Source organism: Lytechinus variegatus, chromosome 1 (assembly GCF_018143015.1).
Source record: "Lytechinus variegatus isolate NC3 chromosome 1, Lvar_3.0, whole genome shotgun sequence".
Classification (NCBI taxonomy): Eukaryota; Metazoa; Echinodermata; class Echinoidea; order Temnopleuroida; family Toxopneustidae; genus Lytechinus; species Lytechinus variegatus.
Window position 1 is genome coordinate 78,952,629 of NC_054740.1, and position 18,121 is coordinate 78,970,749.

At 36.9% G+C, this 18,121-nt stretch overlaps 1 protein-coding gene across 2 annotated transcripts in view; it reads left to right on the plus strand.

The window, feature by feature from the left end:
• The first annotated feature begins 10,796 nt into the window (after positions 1–10,796).
• LOC121424258 (CTD small phosphatase-like protein) overlaps positions 10,797–18,121 on the plus strand; it is a 39,286-nt gene continuing 31,961 nt past the window's right edge. Inside the window, exon 1 of one of the 2 annotated variants that reach the window (XM_041619888.1) lies at positions 10,797–11,077. In XM_041619888.1, coding sequence (XP_041475822.1) covers positions 11,002–11,077 — 76 coding nt within the window. In that variant the 5' untranslated portion in view covers positions 10,797–11,001. The remainder of the gene's footprint in view (positions 11,078–18,121) is intronic. The other variant, XM_041619880.1, reaches the window with a different exon arrangement.

An 18,121-nucleotide genomic window follows, 5' to 3' on the forward strand; every position in this document is an offset into this window, starting at 1 on the left:
GCCTAGGGTATATGATTATCTTGTATAACCCTTGGTTTAAATGGTCAAGTAATACATAAGGATAAGTTACAAGGGCAATCAATGGTCCTGTATGTCTAAAAATCCAAGATGGCTTCCAATTAAGGAGTCTAAAATGGCTACTGATACTCAAAAATTGACATAATCTATTTAAAATCCACTTGGGAAATATGATGTTGATGTCTACACTATGGTTTCAAGGGCTGAATAATACTTTTGGATTAGTTACAATGGTATGAAGCGGTCCATTTTGCCTATTATTTAAAGTTGGCTTTCAAAGTGAGTCTTAAAATACTTCCATCAGCTAAACATATAGTCATAATTAGGTGAACAAAATCTTCACTACATGTATTGTGGTTTGAAGGCTGAAATAATAAATCGGAACAAATATAAAAGATGGTCAGTTTCCTTTTCGTCGTAAAAAGTCCAAAGCGACTTCTAAAATTGCGTGAAAATGACTGCAATTGCCTAATCATGAAACCATAGGATAGTCCTGAGCACAGAAATGACGTGTCATGAAATACTTATCAGTGAATTATGGAAATTTTTAGGTGAAATTGTACCTTATTTTTTAAAGTTTGTTTTCGGATGTTTACTTATTGTTGCACCACCACCTAATTATGTCACTAATTCTTGTCAAACATAATTTCATGAGTCTTAGAAACCGAGACACCAAAATAGTAGCACTAGATGAGATATAAAGTATTGTCATTTTTGTAACAATGGTGGCCAATTTGAATGTAATTTTTGGAGCGTTCTTCAATTTTTTGACAAAGTGGACAACAGTGGTTCCCTGTAATCTGTCTTCACCTATATCATATGACCCTTGAAATCATGAGAAAGGCACAAAAATGTTTTTACATTGTAGATAGATAGTATATGAACTTTGCAGCCAGATTTTTAAGAAATAGCAACTATTTTTAAGCCATCATTATTATTTTTTTTTTTGGGGGGGGCAAAACTGCACCACTGATAAACCTTGAAATTTGTCCAATGTAATTTTTCCCTTTGGAATCATGATTTTTGTTTTATTCTAGGTAGACCCCAAAGTTATTTCTACCACGTGGATATTATATGAATTTGGACCATTTCAAAGTTACAACGTCCATTATAGACGCCATTTTGGAAGGTAATCTTGAATTCTCTGACACACTCACTATCTTGTAAACATGTCCTGATTCATTATTTGCCTTGAAAGCTTTTTATCATTTTGATTTTGAGGATATTCTTTATTTTTGGAGTTGATAGTTCAACGACTGCCGTTGTGGACGCTATGTTGAATTTCCCGGGAACCTTGACAAAGTTTTGTAACTATAACATGTGTCAATAGACTTTGTTTAATCCTAACATGCCTAAGTTTCATGAAATAGACATCTAAACCCTAAAAATTATGAAATTTCAAAAACTTAACCGCGGTTAAGATTTGTTGTTGACTTCGCCGCCGCCGTCGGAAAAGCGACGTCCATGTCTTGCTTCTGCTATGCAGGCGAGGAAAAAATGGCGGGCAGTGGCGTACCGTGGGTCAAGGCATTGGGGGGGCACCAGCAACTGAAATTTGAGTCACTTAGTGATCGAGCGCGCGAAGCGCGCTCAGTTGTCAGGTATACTGACCTAATATTATAGACATTTTTAAGGAAGCACTTGTAGTCATTGTAATCATAAATAAAAATACGCATCTGAGCAATCAAATAATGCGAGCGCGAAGCGCGAGCTGAAAATTTTTGATATTCAGACCTAAGAAGGGACATTATAATCGATTTTGTAATCATGATACGTACCTGTCTCGCTAAACAATGCGAGCGCGAAGCGCGAGCCGAAATTTTTGTATATATTGACCCCAAACATGGAGATCTTAATGACTATATATTAATAGTATACATATCTCACCATAGTCATCTAATGCGAGTGCCAAGCGCTTGCTAATTTTGTTAGAATTACATCTGAACACATGAAGCACATTGTGTAGTCATTGTAATCATGATTACCATACGCATCTCACTAATCAAATATTGTGAGCGCGAGCTGAAAATTTAGACAATTCAGACCTGAAGCCGGGCATTCTAAGGCTTGCTTCGGGGCTTGCTTGTAGGAATTCACTTAGACCATACGTATTTCACTAACCAAATGATGCGAGCGCGAAGCGCGAGGTGAAAATTTTTGATATTCAGATCAGAAAAAGGGACATTTTAAGGAATGATTTTAGGAATTCACGGAGAGCAGAATTATCTCACCAATCCACTGATACGAACGTAATCGCGGACAGGAAATGTTTTATATTAATACTTTAACATGGGGCAATCATTTTAAGTAATCATTAAAAAAAGAACAATATGTCACTACATAAAACAATAATGTATTTGGTGTATGTTGACTTGAAACGGGAGTTTTTCGTACAACAGGTTTATATATCTCTCTAAACAGACAATGCGAGCACCAGGAACAATGACAACATAGGACCTGAGCAAATTATGTTTCATAGACTTATGATAATGTTTCCTATGTAATATAGCATAACATGATTATAATGTAATATACCATTAGATTGAATAATAATTTCTTTCCCACTACGTTACTCTTCCTTTCTCCCTCTTTCTCCTTTTCCCCGTTTTTTTTTTTGGTCAGCCGATTGGGGGGGGGGGGGCACGTGCCCCCCCATGCCCCCCCGTAGTTACGCCACTGATGGCGGGCACGTTAAAGATATCCAATGTGAATATGCCAGCATTGCCCCCAAATTATCAAACTATTTGCCATATTATTTATCAAGTCAGCAGCAGTGAATCATGGCAGCCATCTTGGAATTAAAGATGGCTGACGAATCAATCGGACACATTGTGTTTGCAACCCTGGGTATCAAAAATAACGCATAGATCCCAATTTTTTAAATACAATCACCCATAAAAATCGTTTAATATGGGAAACTGCATTAAAAATGCCGCCATTTTGTTTTTTGCCGATTTGAGGGTGAAAACGTCGGAATCAAGTTTGGCAAACAGCATTTTTGGGTTCAGCACCCCTGAATTACCTTAAAACAATTGATAAATCAGCATTAACACAAAATGCCTAAAGCACTTTTTCTGAGCACATTTTTTAAAATCTGGACCTGACTAATAGGGTAAGACTGGGTTAAAGGAGTATTCTTTTTTGTGTTCTTTTACAAACTACATGTCATGTACTCACCTCCGCCCTCCTACCGTTTCTTTCTCCTGGATGGTATTTAAAACTGAAATGTCAAGTGACCTATGGTTGATGGGTCTTTCTTTTCCATTGAATGATTATTAAAAACTTGATTAATTATGAAGATTTATGAAATGATTTATTGAAAAAGCTAAATGTTTTATTGATAATTTATTGAAAAAGGTGAATATTTGATTGATCACATTGATTGAGTTGATTTACTAACAGATTGTTGATTGAATGATTGATAGGTACATTTTTAGAATTCATTATCAAATCTACAGTCTGTTTTGCACTTAATTCGTACATGTAATAGCAATCAGTCTCAATCTCAACAAGAGGGGGGAGGGACGGACCTGTATGAGGGAGGCTAAACGTTCTGTTGACCCTCTTACCATCAGCGTACTTCACCCACTGAAGTACAATATTACCCCTATTCTCCTGACTCCAATGAACACACTGCTGAGACCCACATTATAAAGTTAAAATGCTGCACTAAAGATTGCAAATGACGCTCACTCATGCATGGAATTTCAATTTGATAATTCATGAAATTTGCTCTAACAATTTAAATTGATAATGAATGACCATTAATTCATCACCACACCCTCAAGTTTGCAAGTTCCAAGGGACTCGCCTCTCAAAAACTGAAAGGCTAATTCCTGCCCACCCTAATTTCCATACCCTTTGTTTAAGTGGGTAGTGCTCACTGAAGCATGAATAGTTTTCAAACATTTTGGTGTCATTTGAAAGATGACTTTATTGGCTTTCCATATATATATATATATATATATATAAGTCTATACCCCCAAAGTGATATACTTTTTATTTGGCAGCCATTTCAAAAGTGTATAGTTTTTTTGGGACGCACTGTATATTAAATTAGATTAAATTGAACTAAACTGAATTAAATTGAATTAACTTGAATTAGATTTGATTAAATTAAAAATAAATCAAATCAAATCAAATCGAATCGAATCGAATCAAATCAAATCAAATTAATTTAAATTGAATCAAATCAAATTAAATCAAACTAAATTAAATCAAATCAATCACATTCAAGGTTTATTAAAAACAGAGTCGCAGCCAAATGGCTGAATTTGTCATGTTATACAGAGTACAAACAATTAAAAGACTCATTACATATTTCAAACATCCAAATAATTAATCTTTAAAAAAATGACATAAGAAATATATAGGTAGTTAATAGGGCAAGAATACCTAGTCAGTGAAAATAACTATTCATAACATAATGAGGAAGTAGTTATAAAAAAAAAAGTAAGCAAGTTGTAAAAGATCATTAAAAGTGGATATTAAATAAAATTGTTGCTTTCCTTATTCATTGAAGAATTTATATGACAAGTAGACACATTAATGGTTTTGCTTTTAAAAGGAGTAATATGGGTTTATTGATTGGGCATGTTTTTATTCATGAGATCTATAAAATGTTGTATGGGGCTATTCCAGAATTGATTTGTTTTACGTTTGTATTGCTGACATCTATAGAGTATGTCGGAGATTGATGACTAAGTTTTTTTTTGGAGGACGGGGGGGGGGGGGTTAGGGGGGTTTACCCCCCCCCTGGCTGACAAAGAAAAGTATTGACCTAGAGTTTGTACAGTTTGGAGCCAACCACAAATTACCTTCATTTTATGGTGATCCTCAGTCTGTCAAACCCACTCCTCGGAAAAAAGAAGCATGCAGCTAGATCCCCTGGTCAACAACTGCACATGATTGCAAATAGTTTCATGTTGTCATTTTTAGTCCAACCAATCTCTAGCATACTCAAAGGCGGATCTAGGGGAGGGGGAGCGCCCCCCCCCCCATTGGCGGTTAAAAAAAAGAGGGAAAAGGGATGAGGAAAAAAAGAAGAAATGAGACAGAGGGAAAAAAAGAACGATGAGTTGAGGAAGAACATCGAATATATACAAAATAAAAAGCTTTCAGGTTATTATCGAAAAAAAATCTTTTGAGTTTTGCGATCGCAGTGCCTGTTGCAGGGGCCGCGGAACGGTTTTCAAATAGGGGGGCTGACCATGCTAAAAATCACAATCATATGGTCATTTTTACGTTTTTGTACACGGTTTTGGAAAAAAGTGGGGGCGGCTGAAGCCCCCCCCCCCCCCCCCCCGGATCCGCGGCCCCTGTGTTGAATTTGCATGAATTTCTTCTTCCGTGCCCACCCCCCCCCCCCTAACAAGGTTACACTTCGTAATTCCGAAACACGTAAATTGCCTATATCGCGTTAATCCGAAAACGTAAAAGGGTTCGTTAATCCAAACATTTGTGGCGTTATTCCGATGATTCGATAATCCGAGAACGAAATAAGGTTCGTTGTTCCGAAGGTTCGTTAGTCCGAAAACGAAATAAGGTTCGCTAATCATTTCGTTTTCGGCTTAACGAACCTTCGAAATTACGAACCTCATTTCGTTTTCGGACTAACGAACCTTGGGAATATCCGAAGCTTTGGAATAACGAAGCTTCGAAGCTTCGGAATTACGAATGTATGCTCCTTAACAAAGCTAATGATGTGTCATTGCCGAATGCCCAAAGTCTCTCCATCTAGCTTATTTCCAACTAAGTGCCACTGTGCAGCTTGGTGTTACTGTAGAGCTTGGAGTGTAAGTGAATAAAAAAAATCATATCCCAAGAGAGGATACCAAAAAAAAAAATTCTGGCGATAGGCATCTCTAGCGTTAAAGGTCAAGTCCACCCCAGAAAATTGTTGATTTGAGTCGATAGAGAAAAATCAAACAAATATAATGCTGCAAATTTCATCGAAATCGGATGTATAATAAGAAAGTTATGACATTTTTCAGTTTCGCTTATATTTCACAAAACAGTTTAATGCACAACTCAGCAATATGCAAATGAGAGAGTCGATGATGTCCATCACTCACTATTTCTTTTGTTTTTTATTGTTTGAATTATACAGTATTTCAATTTTTACAGATTTGACAAGAAAGGACCAACTTAACCATAAACTGTTAAAATAATGGTAATTCTATATATGTTCAGGGAGAAATAAAACTTTGTTTCACTTGACAAGGAGGAGAAAATATTTCATATTTCATATAATAAAACACAAAAGAAATAGTGAGTGGGTGACGTCATCAGTCTCTCAATTTGCATACCGACCAGGATGTGCATATAACTGTTTTGTGAAATTAAGCGAAACTTTTAAATGTCATAACTTTCTTATTTTACATCCAATTTTGATGAAATTTTCAGTGTTTTGCTTGTTGGATTTTTCTCCTTTTTCACATCAACATTTTGTTGGGGTGGACTTGTCCTTTAAGTTTCATATCTGTTCTTTAATATGATAAATCAATCAAGAGGATGATCAAGAAGCTGTCGGGCTTACCAAAGAGCTTGCAGCTCCTAGAACATTCAACTCATCATTATGTTAACGATGTCCTTGCAAAAGCCCCGTGAAAATGAATTACTTTAAAGGGGAAGTTTACCCTGCTTACAAAAGGTTTATTGTTAAGATAGCAGAAAAGTAAGAGAAAAATATTGCTGAAGGTTTGAGGAAAATCTTTCAAATATTAAGAAAATTTGTAAGAATTTTAATTACATTGATTTGTGTTGTCATAATTATGCAAGCGCCTTTCTTACTATATTTTTTTTTAATCAATAAAATGTCATTACAAAAAAGATTGAAAGTGTTTTATTGTACTTCAGTTTATCAACATACAAAAAAAATTTCTACACCCGCTCCTGAAAGAAAACAAAAATTAGTCATTGCTTCCATTTAAGAAAAAATAAATTTATGCATTTTATATCACGTAATACATGTTGCACCTGCTCATTTATGACGTCAAAAATAAAAAACTATTAAGAGAAAAATATTACTGAAGGTTTGAGGAAAATCCTTCAAATATTAAAAAACTTTGTAAGAATTTAAATTAGCTTGATTTGTGTTGTCATAATTATGCAAGCGCCTTTCTTTCTATATTTTTTTTAATTAATGAAATGTCATTAAAAAAAGATTGAAAGTGTTTTATTGTACTTCAGTTTATCAACAAACAAAATATTCTACACCCGCTCCTGAAACAAAACAAAAATTAGTCATTGCTTCCATTTAAGAAAAAATAAATTTATGCATTTTATATCACGTAACACATGTGGCACCTGCTCATTTATGACGTCAAAAAAAAAACTATTAAGAGAAAAATATTGCTGAAGGTTTGAGGAAAATCCTTCAAATATTAAGAAACTTTGTAAGAATTTAAATTAGCTTGATTTGTGTTGTCATAATTATGCAAGCGCCTTTCTTACTATATTTTTTTTAATTAATGAAATGTCATTAAAAAAAGATTGAAAGTGTTTTATTGTACTTCAGTTTATCAACAAACAAAATATTCTACACCCGCTCCTGAAACAAAACAAAAATTAGTCATTGCTTCCATTTAAGAAAAAATAAATTTATGCATTTTATATCACGTAACACATGTGGCACCTGCTCATTTATGACGTCACAAATCAAAAACTTAAAAATCTATCTTTCTTAATCTTTGATGGATTTTCCTCAAACCTTCACCAATGTTTTTAGCATTTTTTTTTCTTCAATGTGAACCTCCCCTTTCAATGAAGTAAAGAAATCTGCAGGAGAAACAAACTTGGAACCGAAAAAGACCACCGCCCCCACCCCTTCCCAAAAAACAACAATAATTGGCATCAAAATAGTTTCTTCCATGTTCGGTATAGCGCCATCTTTTGGTCAAAATTATATTATCGTACCGTGTTTAGAAATGAAATATGCTGTTTTCTTTTTGTAAAAAAAAAAAATGACGTAAAAATACTATAGTATTTTGTTTAGCACAGAGCCAAAGAGAAAGAGAGTTCGGCCAATCCAGTTTCAATGGGTTACCTACATGGTGCAACTTCTTTTGAATTGGGCTTGCCTAACAAAGCATTGTGTTGGCTCTAGTTTGTTATTTTGATCATATATATAGCGCCATATTCTGGTTAGGCCTAGTATGTTATATATATAAAGTGCGTGTTTATCACGGAAATTATTTCCATCGTGATTATCCCTCGGTTTATCCACTGATCTGTATACTGGTATACATATCAGTGTGTCTATTCATCAAGAGACGATTTATATTCTTTTATTCTACTTCTTATTTTTCTTCTCCTTCTTTCTTCTTCTTCTTCTCCTACTTATTGTACCGTGGCCGTACGCAGCATGGGGTGGGGAGGGGGCAGTTGTCCCAAGACTCCCCCTAGACATTGCATTTTTGTACTGACAATTTTCACTAAATTCAACAAAGGTGTGCACTGATTGTAATGCACCTTCAATTTCACTATAGAATATGCAAAAGTGCCCCATGACAAACTCAGTCAATTTGCTCCCTCGCTTTCAAGTTTCTTTTAAAAATGTCTTGTCCCCCCCCAAAAAAAAAAAAGTTTCTGCGTTATTACGGCACTCTATGCAGCCCTCCAGGAAATTTTTCTTTGAACGGACTGTACCATTATATTACTTCACCGTGAATATTCACATCATGAATGAATGGTTCATGGATCGAGGTGCACATCATCGCTGAATCTCGATAGTGAATCCGGATTCCAAACCCTGAAACATGGCGAAGGAGGAAGAGACGAAGAATAAGGAGGAGTAGGAGAGAGAGGAGTAGGTGGAGTAAGAGGAGGAGAACAAGATGGAGAAAGAGGAGGAGAAGGCGGAGAAAGAGAAGTAGGAGAGGGAGAAGAAGACGAAGCAAATTAAAAAGAAAAAGAGAGAGAAGGGGAGGCGGAAGGAATGAGGAGCAAAGGAGAACAAGCCGAGAACAAGGGGAAGGAGGAAAATAAGAAGATGAAGAAAAATTACAAGAAGGAAAAGAAGAATTCGTATTAGTAGTAGTGGTGGTGGTAGTGGTGGTAGTAGTAGTGGTGGTGGTAGTAGTGGTGGTAGTGTTTGAAGTGGTGGTAGTGTTTAAAGTGGTGCCGGAAGTAGTGGTAAAAGTGGTGGTGGTGGTGGTGATGTTGGTGGCCGGATTGGGGTTTCCCCCATTCCGTGTGAACATTTGCAATGTCAACGCCCAGTTCGCAATGCATCTTCAGGAGTGGGGTATATCGAGACAAGGATGGGACTTGAGTTCAAGTTTCCAAAGAGTTTCAAGGATATTTTGAATATGTACCGAAGTAGAATAGTAAGTTGTAGGAGTAGTAGTAGTGGAAGTAGTAGTGGTAGTAGTAGAAACATGTAAGCCTCATAGTAGTAGGCCATAGTAATATTAGTAGAAATAGTATAGGCCGTACTGCTGTAGCAGTAGTAGTATATAGTAGAAGTAGTATTAGTAGGGTTAGTAGTATAGTGGCAGTAGTAATATATAGTAGTAGTGGTAGTGGTAGTAGTAGAAATATATAAGCCTCGTAGTAGGGTATAGTAGTAGTAGGCCGTATGCTTCCATTGCGAAGACAGAATCAGCGATTTCAAACGTCGATTCAAAACGCCTATCGTAAACGTGGTTCTGGGAGTGCTGTTTATGCTTAACTTTTCAGAGCAAATCATGATCTCCAGCTGGCTTCGCATCGTAAAGCGAGGTCAAATTGGGCGCGCTTTTTTTCGAAAGTTTTTTTTCCGATTGTTGTTATTACGTAAAGATAACATGGAGCAATACGACTGTATTTGCCCGCGGATTTTCATCTCACCGGAAGCATGTACCAAATGACGTCATTTAAACACGTTTACGATCGTGGTTTTGTTTATACTTCCCCAGAAAGCCTGATTATGGTCAAACGACGTTTACAAACGCACCTTTTTGTGAGTTTACGATCCGGCGTTTAGAAACAGCGTTTAAATGAAAGTAAGCATGGACGCAACCGTGTTTTGGACTAGTTTGGAAACGCTGACTCTGGCCTGAAAAGTGGAAGCATAAACATGGCCTTAGTATAGGCCGTACTGCCGGGGAGTGGTGGGAGTATTGGTGGTGGTAGTGGTGGTATTAGTGGTGGTAGTGATGGTGGTGTTTAAAGTGGTGGTACTAGTAGTGGTAAAAGTGGTGGCGGTCGATGGTGCACTGGTGGTCGGATTGGGGTTTCCCCCATTCCGTATCAACAATTGCAATGTCAACGCCCAGTTCGCAACGCGTCTTTAGGAGTGGGGTATAGAGACAAGGATGGGACTTGAGGTCAAGGTTCCGAAGAGTTTCCAGGATATTTTGAATATTATTTTGGGAGAAGCTTTATGCCTTAATGTCCCGCCTGTCGTTTCTACAATGGTTTACGGCGAGTCCGAACCCACCCAAGCTACACCCATTTTATTCTACCAATGAGACGATTGAACCCGACGGTTTCTCTCAGAGAGTTAGATAAACATACTCTATGCAGTAGTGCTCTCAGTCCGGTTGGGGTCCCTGTCTTGTGATACTGTTTGTGATAGTCAGTTGCAGTGAATAATTCTCTGCACGACTTGATGATCAGCAAACGGTGATGCGAGCCTGTGAAACCCTCATATCCCCGGCTCCGATAGTTTAGAAAAGCCCCTTTCAGATGAGACCTACCAGATGTAACCCTGGATGTAACCCCCAAACCACACAGTCCACTGATCCGCTGACCACAATCGCCCTTTACTTGTAATGGAATGCCGCCAAATTTCGCAGAGGGTTTATTTACATCCGGGCTTCTGGTGCCTGAACCCGCTCCATGTAAATTGATCCTATTATTTTCCCATAGAAAATGTTGACCCGAAACCTCCATTTTGGAACGAACGTAGTAAACTGTGCCGAGACTGCCAATGCTAGGATTACTATCGCATCGATTTCCAGTCAGATATTCTGTGAGATTGTCACGAAAGCACCCTAGATGGAAAGTACTTCCATTATAACACAAGTAAACCGGGATGAGGAACAAATAAATAACTTTCCTACATCAGAATCAGGTGAGATTTGTGGCTTTTTTCGAAAGCTCGTCGTATGTTTTCAGCGGGACGTCCATTGCTTTGACTGGAGCACTTGGCCGCAGTTGTCCTGCTGCACGCACGCACGCCCGCCCACAATTCCGTGTCACCAAGACTTGTTTTTCAATTTTGAATTACAGATAGGCCTAGATCTAGGTCTAGTCGCACGTTTAGGAATGATATAGATATAGTCTATTATTTCATTTTTTGATCAACATTGTTGTGAAATGCGCAACGCTTTCTTGAAGAATTGCATGTTAAATGAATGTGTAGAGCCTAGTCTAGTCTCTAGACCAAGATTCAGTCTCTGTATTTTGGTTGTTCTGCTGAACTGCGTTGGCTCACTCACCAATACGGAACTTGGGGATTATCATTAGGCCTAAAGTGAAATGTCAGAAATTGTTGTTATTCCTGTCTAAGCCTATTCCTACTCCTACTTCTAGATCTCAAGATAAAACTGGCCTGGTTTAGAAAAATAGAAATGTGACTTGTAGTACCGAACGTGCGCATCATATGCGTCAGAAAATAATCAAATACGCTCAAACCTTTGCAACTTCCTTCCAAAGGGAACTTAAATAGAAAAATGATGAAAAATTATCAAAAACACAATTTCGAAGTCTTTATAACCTCAAAACAATAAAATATGGTCAAAATAGCTCATCAGTGACTTTGTTGTTTTCCCATAGAAAACACACGTTCGGTAATACGATACCTTTTAAGTGACCAAAATATTTCACTTGCGAAGAGGGGTCCGATTGGAAGCTGATGTCGTAAAAATGAAAAACAATTTCGGCAAAATTTCTGCATGTTTATATTTTGTAGGTATTTGTGTATTTATGGTGAAAGTTCGTGAATTTTATTGGAATGTGTTTGATATGATCAAATTCATGAAAAGTGTTCGGTAATACAATCCACTACCTACCATACTCTTAGACTTAGTTACTGTTGTGTTAGATTTCCCGGGAGGGAGGGGGGGGGCACTTGACCAAAAAAGTGGTAGGGGTGTGCCCCGCGGGTGAGACAAAAAAACGGGGGCCTTGGATAAGGCCCGTTTTGAAAGTCCATTTTTGATGCACGTGTACACGGCGTGTTTTTCAGTCGTGTACACGTTGTAAACACTGAGAGTGAGTTATGTTTTCATGTCAACACGGACCCGCATCAACATGTCATAAAAAGGAGTCTATGTAGCCTAAGTCACGGTTTTAAAGCTTACCTGAGAAGTTTGAAGTATCAATCCACAAAAATTGATGTAAATTAAGTTTACTCAGCTTAGCAGCGCATTAAATAGATTAAGAATGCAAAAGAAAATCAGTGCAGGGCCCTAGCTAGCGCCGACGCTCGTTGGATGCGCATTTTGTATACTGTACCGTATGTGCCTGCACAGATCACTGCAGAATTAAGTGTAACTGAAGTTATCGATTGATTTTCATTATTTTGTTGCCAATTTGAGGAGCGTCTGTTTGTAGGCTTGTAGCACATGTGTACGAGCATATAACACGTAAGTTGTAGCAATGATCGCTGTAGCAATTGGTGATTCTCAAATTGGCTCTGAGTGTAATTGAGCAACGCTTTCGAGCTTTCGAGCTTTCGAGACCGGAGCAGACCCATTTCGTGGTACAAAATCTTGAGTCTCCAGAATGAATGTGGATTGAATCGGCGATTTTGGAAGTGAACTCACTCTAAATTAATTGAAATAAATTGACATACTAGTAATTAAAACATGTGCAGTGTCTGAGAACTAAGATTTAATGTGAGGCTGTGAGCTTGTTCACTGACTTTGTAGTCCCATGCAAGCTTTATGCAGATGCTACCCTGTACACGGTGATGGAATTTAGTACACGTGCACTGACTTGACCGTGCGTGTACACGTGTACCCGAAACGGCCTCCCTTGGAGCAGTCTTATTGTAAAAAGGAGGGTCCTAGGAACGGGCGTGTGAGTACGTTCGTATGCACCCCTATGGAACTTGCATGCGTGCATGATGCAGCTAGCGTGGCCTCCGTCGGGTGCGCTCGTGCAGAGACGATGGTCGGACAGCGCTCGGCGGCCGCTTTTCACCAAAATTGCACCAGATCAATGCGACCGGAACGGCGTAACGAAAAATGTGTGAAAAATGGGGGTCCCCTCCGCGGCACATACCCACTACATGTATGCATTATATACTGAGTGCCCCCCCCCCTGGTTAGATCTAACTCAGGCGATGGTTTGTATACTATAGGCTCTACTACACTTCACTACCGCTACCCTCCGCTCCATCTGTCTTATCCGAACCATCGGGGGACAAATCAGGCTCTAAAAAAACAGTGACTTATACCAGTACCTTGGTCACATTTGCTCTTTGGCGAGTCGAAAACAGCCGTTTTATTAATTTAAATTCAAACCACCTATATGTAGTTGGACAAAAAATGTTAAAACAGCTGTTTTCGACTCGCCGTATGACCATCGTAGAGCAAATGTGACCAAGGTATAACTGGCACTTTATGGAAACAAAGTCAAAGGCAACATACATTGTACCATGACTAGCCAGGCGGCTTCTTGAGAGTAAAAATCATTTACTGACGTAGGCTTACTCTCAATGAAGCCAGGTATCCCTATCCATTCACGTGCGTGTAGACCACCAAAACCTGAAAATTTTACCCCCCAAGATTTCTGCTTCTAAAAGATCTAGCCCTAAATCATGTACATGGGATGCAACTTCATTTCTGACATTTCTGCACCATCGATTTTACTTTTAAACTAAAATTCATCAAAAAATGAGAAAAAAATCATGACAAGACAGAAGAGAGTTGCCCGATGTTTACGCCACCATCTTGTTTCCTATTGTTCTTCGCCAATGTTACAGATGCGTGCATCGGGTAACGTTGGTTTACCTGTGTATAGAGTCAATCAGATGGCAATAAGATCAAATTATTTCATAGAAAATGCATTGTGATATTACAGTGAGTGAATAAATATTGATAGAATTCTGTTAGAAAATAGTTTAGGCTCTGATTTTGTTTGAGAAATAAAAAAAAGTGAAATTCTAGCTAACTTTTTTTTTCACTAACTGTATTTTTTTCCCTAAACCTTATTTTTAGTACGTATAGAGTTGCATATCTCATTTTTTCATTTAACAAGATGTTTTCAATAGCAATGCTTTGCTGGTGGGGATATTGGCACTGACTATTTAAAATCCGCAAAAATGAAACCCCCTCGAAAATAACAGCTTTATGTTTATTTCAGTCATAAACTGTAAGCATGTACAATGTACATGGTGAATGCATCATGCATGAGAGAACATTTTTGTGAAAGTTGAATTTATCTTTCATTTTGATCATTGAAAAGTGCCAGAAACTACTCAAAATTGAAAGCGTTTCATAAAATAAAGCTTTTCAGGTTATTTTTATTTATCCTTCTTAGTATACATAACATGCATAAAAAAATTGATATAAAGCCTAAACTGGAATTAAGATATTAAGACCACAAATTTACCCTTCTTAGTATTACATGCATAGAAATTGATTTAAAGCCTAAACTGGAATTAAGATATTAAAACCACAAATTTGTGGTTAAATCGTAGAATTAGTGGTGGCATTATTCACACTCAAAGGTGTTACATGTAGATGTACAGTTTTACTGTACACATATGTGGCAATTAGGATTACATTATTTGCATTTATTGTAGTGTTAATAATGTATCTGAGATATATATTTAAAAGGGGAAAATTATATGAACACTGGCCACTATACATGTACATACATATATTATTTTAATCTTGTTTGTCTGTTTTTGCATATTGTAGCTACATGTATGTACTTCACATATATGAACTATTTTGCCTAGGGAAAAAAATACATTGCAGATTTGCAGTGTGCATTTGTTTATAATTGCAAATGGTTAATTGCACTGGGAATATACAACAGGAAAACATCTTCATCAAACCTGGAGAATGTCCCAAGTCACTGACCTTGTATCAGGAAACCCTGATGTGAAGCATTAATTTGTTCTCATTACCAGCCTTTTCAGACCAGTCATTTTGTGTGTTGTAGGGTGTACATGTAAGTGTTGGTATTATTTTGAGGTCTGCTTTAATCATTCAGTATCCTTATAAGATTTCAACTTCATTTTAAAAAGTTTTAATTCATTTGTGGGATAAAATAAAAGAGGATGACAATTTTATACTGTGATATAAAATCTGATGTTTATGGGTAAAAGTTATATTTTGCAAAACGTTTCGTTTTGAAAGAAACAGATTTCTTGAGCATGGAATCATGCGATTTCTGAATATAATGCGTACTTCATACCCTGATGTAAATATTGAAAATATAGAATGTATTAAAAATAAACATCACCATTCTCTTATTACATGTACATGTAAATGTAAATCAATTAATCTAATCAGTCATTACACATACATGTACTTTATAAATGCAAATAAAATGATGTGCTCAATTTCAAATCATGCAATTTAATATTCAGGTGATGGTTTACAATTATTATTTTAGCTTTACTCTCAAATGTAAAATGCAAACAAAGTGCAGTGTAAATGATCCATCTTTAAAGTTCTATTATTCATATTTGAACATTGTAAACAAATTGTACATGAATTTAAATGCTCTGCAAACTGAATTTGTATTACTAATCATACATGTACATGCATGTACATTGTACAATCATTCTATTGGTGTGACTGAGTCACTGGGCAATGAAAACAAAAATCAGGCTTAAAATCTTCATGTGAAAAGGCCAGGTCCTCGAAATCTCACACAGCACAACTGCAAGTCACACAGATCTGTGGAGTGGAGTGGGTGGTCAGAATGGCTCAATCAATGTGTACCTGTATTGGCAATATTCACAGGTTGATGATGATTAGTCAGATACATGTACATGTAACTACATGTAGGATGTATCTTAATTGATGAATGCATTGTAATTAATCTGATATTACAGTCTAGTACTTGACATCAATGTCACATCAAGCCCCCTTTTTGATTTTTTGAAGTCTTTTGTGGCAGAAGTTCATCTTCAATGATAAATTCTTGTTGAGACTCATTCACATAGGTTCTAATTTCAATGAGAAAAAAAAGATACAGGTACATGTATGTCAACAAAAAGTGGAAGTTTGAACCACTACATTCTGAAATTGTTTACAAGTGGGCAATTAATGAATTTACATGTAGAAATTTGTAATTTCTGACATGATCGAATAGATGTAGATGGAAATTATGAAAAAAATATACCGGTACATTAAACTGTGTGAATACTATTCACTATATTGTATCAATGAGGAAGTATAAAATTAGTAAAAATAAAGATGTTCTTTGCATTGTATGTGTGATATCAATTATTTTTCATAAAGCTCTACCATATAAAGCAAATGCATACAAATTCTTTAGAGGCATGATGTGCACCAGAAGCGAAACCATGCTAGTAAAGAGTGTACTCTATTCAGTGTTAAGAAAATATTTACTATGAAATGTGTATGTACTGTACTTTTCGGTACCAATGTATATATATCCTTTAAGAAAGGAAGTTCCCAAGCACATACACGTATACATGTACATGCACATATTTCTAGTGATTTTGAATGCCTGTACACCACATATGAATCTTTTTATTGGCATGGAGATTTCCCTCATGTCATAATTTGTCAGCCCCCTCTCTGATTACTCACATGAGGAAGCCGGAAGTTGTCACTTGCCTACAACGTTCCGAAAACTCAGTCTTCTTTTTACACTCATACATCCCCCTATGATCTATCTCAACTTTGTCATGGACTCGAAACGCAATTTCACCACCTTATCATACATTTAGGTCTGTGTTTCAATGTAATCCATTCTGTTGTACATGTATGAACCATCTCCTGGCAGTGATTGGAGGGGGAGGGAGCAGTACACAACAGCACATGCTCATGTACATGTAATAGTGCACTTTGAAGTGTAATTGATTGAACGGCAGGCATATGTGTGGTGATGGGATGGGAATAGGACAGAGACTTGATGGGGAGAGTGGACAAGCTCTTTTGCAAGGTCATGATGAGGTCATTTTCATGTGTACAGGGGCTTCCAGTGCTAGCCTGTGGTAGCATGAATCATACCTGGAATTTGTATCTTCCTGTAGTTAGGCTACATGTATACCACAAGTATAGGGGGAAAAATGCATAAATGTACATGTACTGTCATAGAATGAATGGGAATAACATGTATGATATCTTCTTGATGTTATTAAACTAGAAATTACGGTATGCCTTGATGTCCCATTCATGATCTAGCCATCCAGAGCTACATATACATGTACAGTGTACAGTCATACCTGGTACTTTCATCTTCCTGTACGAAGTACATTACACCACTAAAGGTAGATATCCTATAGAAAAAAAAACAACCAACAACCAAAATATATATTCTTCTTAGTAAAGTGTTTACTTTTATCATCAAATTGTTGAGTATATGCTTATTTAAGACTCCCATAATATATATATATGATATATATTGCTGAACATAAACATGCCTAAACATATACCTATTCATGAGCATAAATGTTTAATGTTTCATTTGTGAACTGATGAGCTTAATTTCTTATCATGTGTTTGCATACTGTGACTTAAAGATGGGAAGAAATCATGTAACTGGTGAACACTTTACTAACATGAATATCAGTATGTGGGGCTAGAGTGAAATTTCATGATATCTTTGGAAGAGTTTTTAAAGGTTAAGAAATAAAATATCATCATTGGTTTTAACATATTTTGTCGCTATCATACAAATAATTAACATAAACGAAAATCAAGTAAAAATATTATTTGTCCGGGGGTCAAATTCAAGGTCAAAGTAAAGGTCAAGGGTCACGACCTTATAAATCGCTCCAATACATTATTTGATGCATGTTTTGGATTCCTCTCTGAATTTCCTATTAAATGGTACCAGTTTCGTGAAAATTGGTCAACACGTTATGACGCAATGGCCATTGAAATTTGAAGGTCACGCCCATTTTTGTCAAAACAAGGAGAAAAGGCAGGCCGTAGCGCGAGAACCGATGGACCGATTT